Here is a 2,177-nt window from a genome sequence, read left to right as displayed (position 1 = left end):
CCCCCCTCACCCCGTGTCCCAGTGCCTTGGTGAAGCCTCGTCCCATCTTCCCAGACGTCTTGAAGAACTGGTGGGTGAAATGCTGGGCGAAGAAGGCGAACATCAGGTTGGTGCCTCGGGGATCGGCCTCAAACTTCTGCCGCAGTAGGAACCTCTCTGCCAGGAGCTGGGCGTCGGGGAGCTGCTGCTTCCCTGCAAAGGGTGGATGGAGTGTGAGAGCAGGAGCCCCATGCCAGCCTGGCTGGGTACCGGTGCTGGCCGTGGGGCTGCCGGTGAGCACTGTTGTGTCTGCTGCAGCACCAGGCGCTGACTTGTCTGCACAGACACCTTACACCCCTCTTACACAGGCTACAGCATGCCCCAGCAGCTCAACCTGAGCTGTCCCAGCAGCATTTCAGATGCCGTCGCGCTCCTCCTGCTCAGGGGGCCAGCTCGGGCAGGAGAGCTGTACCGCACGGCACTGCCAGTGGTGCCTCGCAGATGTGTCCGTGGCAGCCAAAGCTCAGGCACAAGCAGGTGGGAAACACCGATGCTGCACTGGGTACAGCCCTGGGGGGCTGCTTCAGGTGCCAGTTCCCCCAGGCCAGCCGCGTACCTTTGGTCCCCATGGGCGTCGGGCAGTTGTCCGGCACGGGCGGTAGGACGCGAGTGTAATAGCTGACGTTGGCATAGGCCTCCCAGCTGATGTAGCCGTAGTCAGAGTTGAAGGTGGGAGGGCTGGGGATGAGATTGGCACGAACTGAAAGGAGAGAGAGAGGTCACCACTGTGGGGAGTGGGGCATGGGGCAGCACCCCACGGGCTCTGCCCCTGGCCCCTGCCCACCCACTCAGTGCTGCCAGATACCCTCCTCCGACACCCTGAAAACCAGAAAGATAGAGGCAGCAGAGGCATGAGGGTGTCCCAAGCTTTGCTCCCAGCTTTTAAAGGCTGCAGTTCCCTGCAGAAGAGGAGGGCTCATCCTAAGGCACTAAGTGGATTCTTGGGTGATGAATGAGATGACAACCACATAGAAATGGTAAAACCAACAGCCTGAGCCTTGTGAACATGTTACTACGGCTCCAAGGGCTGGAGCCTAAATATTTATGCAAAGTGATGAATGTGGGGACATGAGTAACAAGGGCCAGCTCCATATTTCCGCAGGTTGCTCCGTGCGGCTGCTTAAGAGCCCTTTGGCCGGGGGAGCGCAGCGTGCCGAGGGCCGCTTGTGTTTTCCAGCTGGCTGGCAGCCCAGCACGGCTGGGGATGCATGGCCAGCCCAGCCTGCTGACCCCCTGCACCCAGCCTCCCCCCCGGCAGGGTGATGCCTCCCTGGGTCTCAGAGTGAGGTGACCCAAGCCCAGTGCCCCCCCTTCCCATGGGAGCTGCTCAGCATCAGTGCAGCCACATTGCTCCCGCCCATGTCTCTGCTGATGCCTGGGAGATCCCCAAGTCCTGCTGCACCCCGAGACCCGCTCCAAGCCCTCACCTGTGAGCACAAGCCTCATGAGCGTGTCCCGGATGAAGGTGCTGTTGATAATGTCCCAAAACCACCTGAAATGGGTCAGGATGAAGTGGTAGGAGGCAGGACTGAGCTTCAGCAGGTTGTGGAGGCGTGTCCAGAGCTCAGCTGGGAAAGACAGACCAGGCAAACTGCTATTGAAGCCCACCAATGACCCCGGCCCCCGATGGCCCCAGCCCACTGGCACTGTTGCTGCCGGTGAGAGCACATGCTGCAGGCGCCGCGTGCCCCCCTCCCCTGGGACTTGTGGGTGCTGGAGGTCCTCTGGGCGAGAGGGGACTTACGGGAGGTGCAGTTGACCCCGTGGTATCCCGTCCGCGTGCAGTCGCACTCGTATCCTCCCAGGCCGACCCTCATGCACACCCCTTGGTGCTGGCAGGGGTAATAGCAGCAGGGATTCACTGTGGGGAGAGAGAGACATCACCGTCAGTCCCCTGTCACCACGTCCAGTGGCTCCCCGCTCCCCATGGGGTGACACTGCCCCAGACACCACTAGCCAGGTCCAGCTCAGTTGGACACATCCCGGAGGTCCCCTCAAGATGGGGTCTGCCTCAGATGGGGTGCTTGGGTGGCAGCCGCATCCACGAGCCTGGCCCTCAAGTCTGGTGTCGACGATGTGCTGCAGGGAGGTGGCAGAAAGGTGCTGTGAGAGCCAAGCACTGCCCTGGGCATTGCAGT

The 2,177-nt window shown here is 61.7% G+C and overlaps 1 protein-coding gene across 1 annotated transcript in view; it reads right to left on the bottom strand.

The window, feature by feature from the left end:
• The window catches only part of PTGS1 (prostaglandin-endoperoxide synthase 1 (prostaglandin G/H synthase and cyclooxygenase)), a gene marked incomplete at both ends in the record, with an annotated part of 4,371 nt that extends 2,461 nt beyond the window's left edge, over positions 1-1,910 (bottom strand). The window contains 4 exons of the mRNA XM_010148166.1: positions 11-192; positions 596-739; positions 1,467-1,607; positions 1,784-1,910. Of these exons, the coding sequence (XP_010146468.1) occupies positions 11-192; positions 596-739; positions 1,467-1,607; positions 1,784-1,910 (594 nt within the window). The remainder of the gene's footprint in view (positions 1-10; positions 193-595; positions 740-1,466; positions 1,608-1,783) is intronic.
• Positions 1,911-2,177: the final 267 nt, after the last annotated feature.

This window comes from Eurypyga helias, unplaced genomic scaffold, assembly GCF_000690775.1.
Source record: "Eurypyga helias isolate BGI_N326 unplaced genomic scaffold, ASM69077v1 scaffold21003, whole genome shotgun sequence".
Classification (NCBI taxonomy): Eukaryota; Metazoa; Chordata; class Aves; order Eurypygiformes; family Eurypygidae; genus Eurypyga; species Eurypyga helias.
The sequence above is the reverse complement of the archived record's forward strand: the minus strand, read 5'-3'. Positions and strand labels throughout refer to the sequence as shown.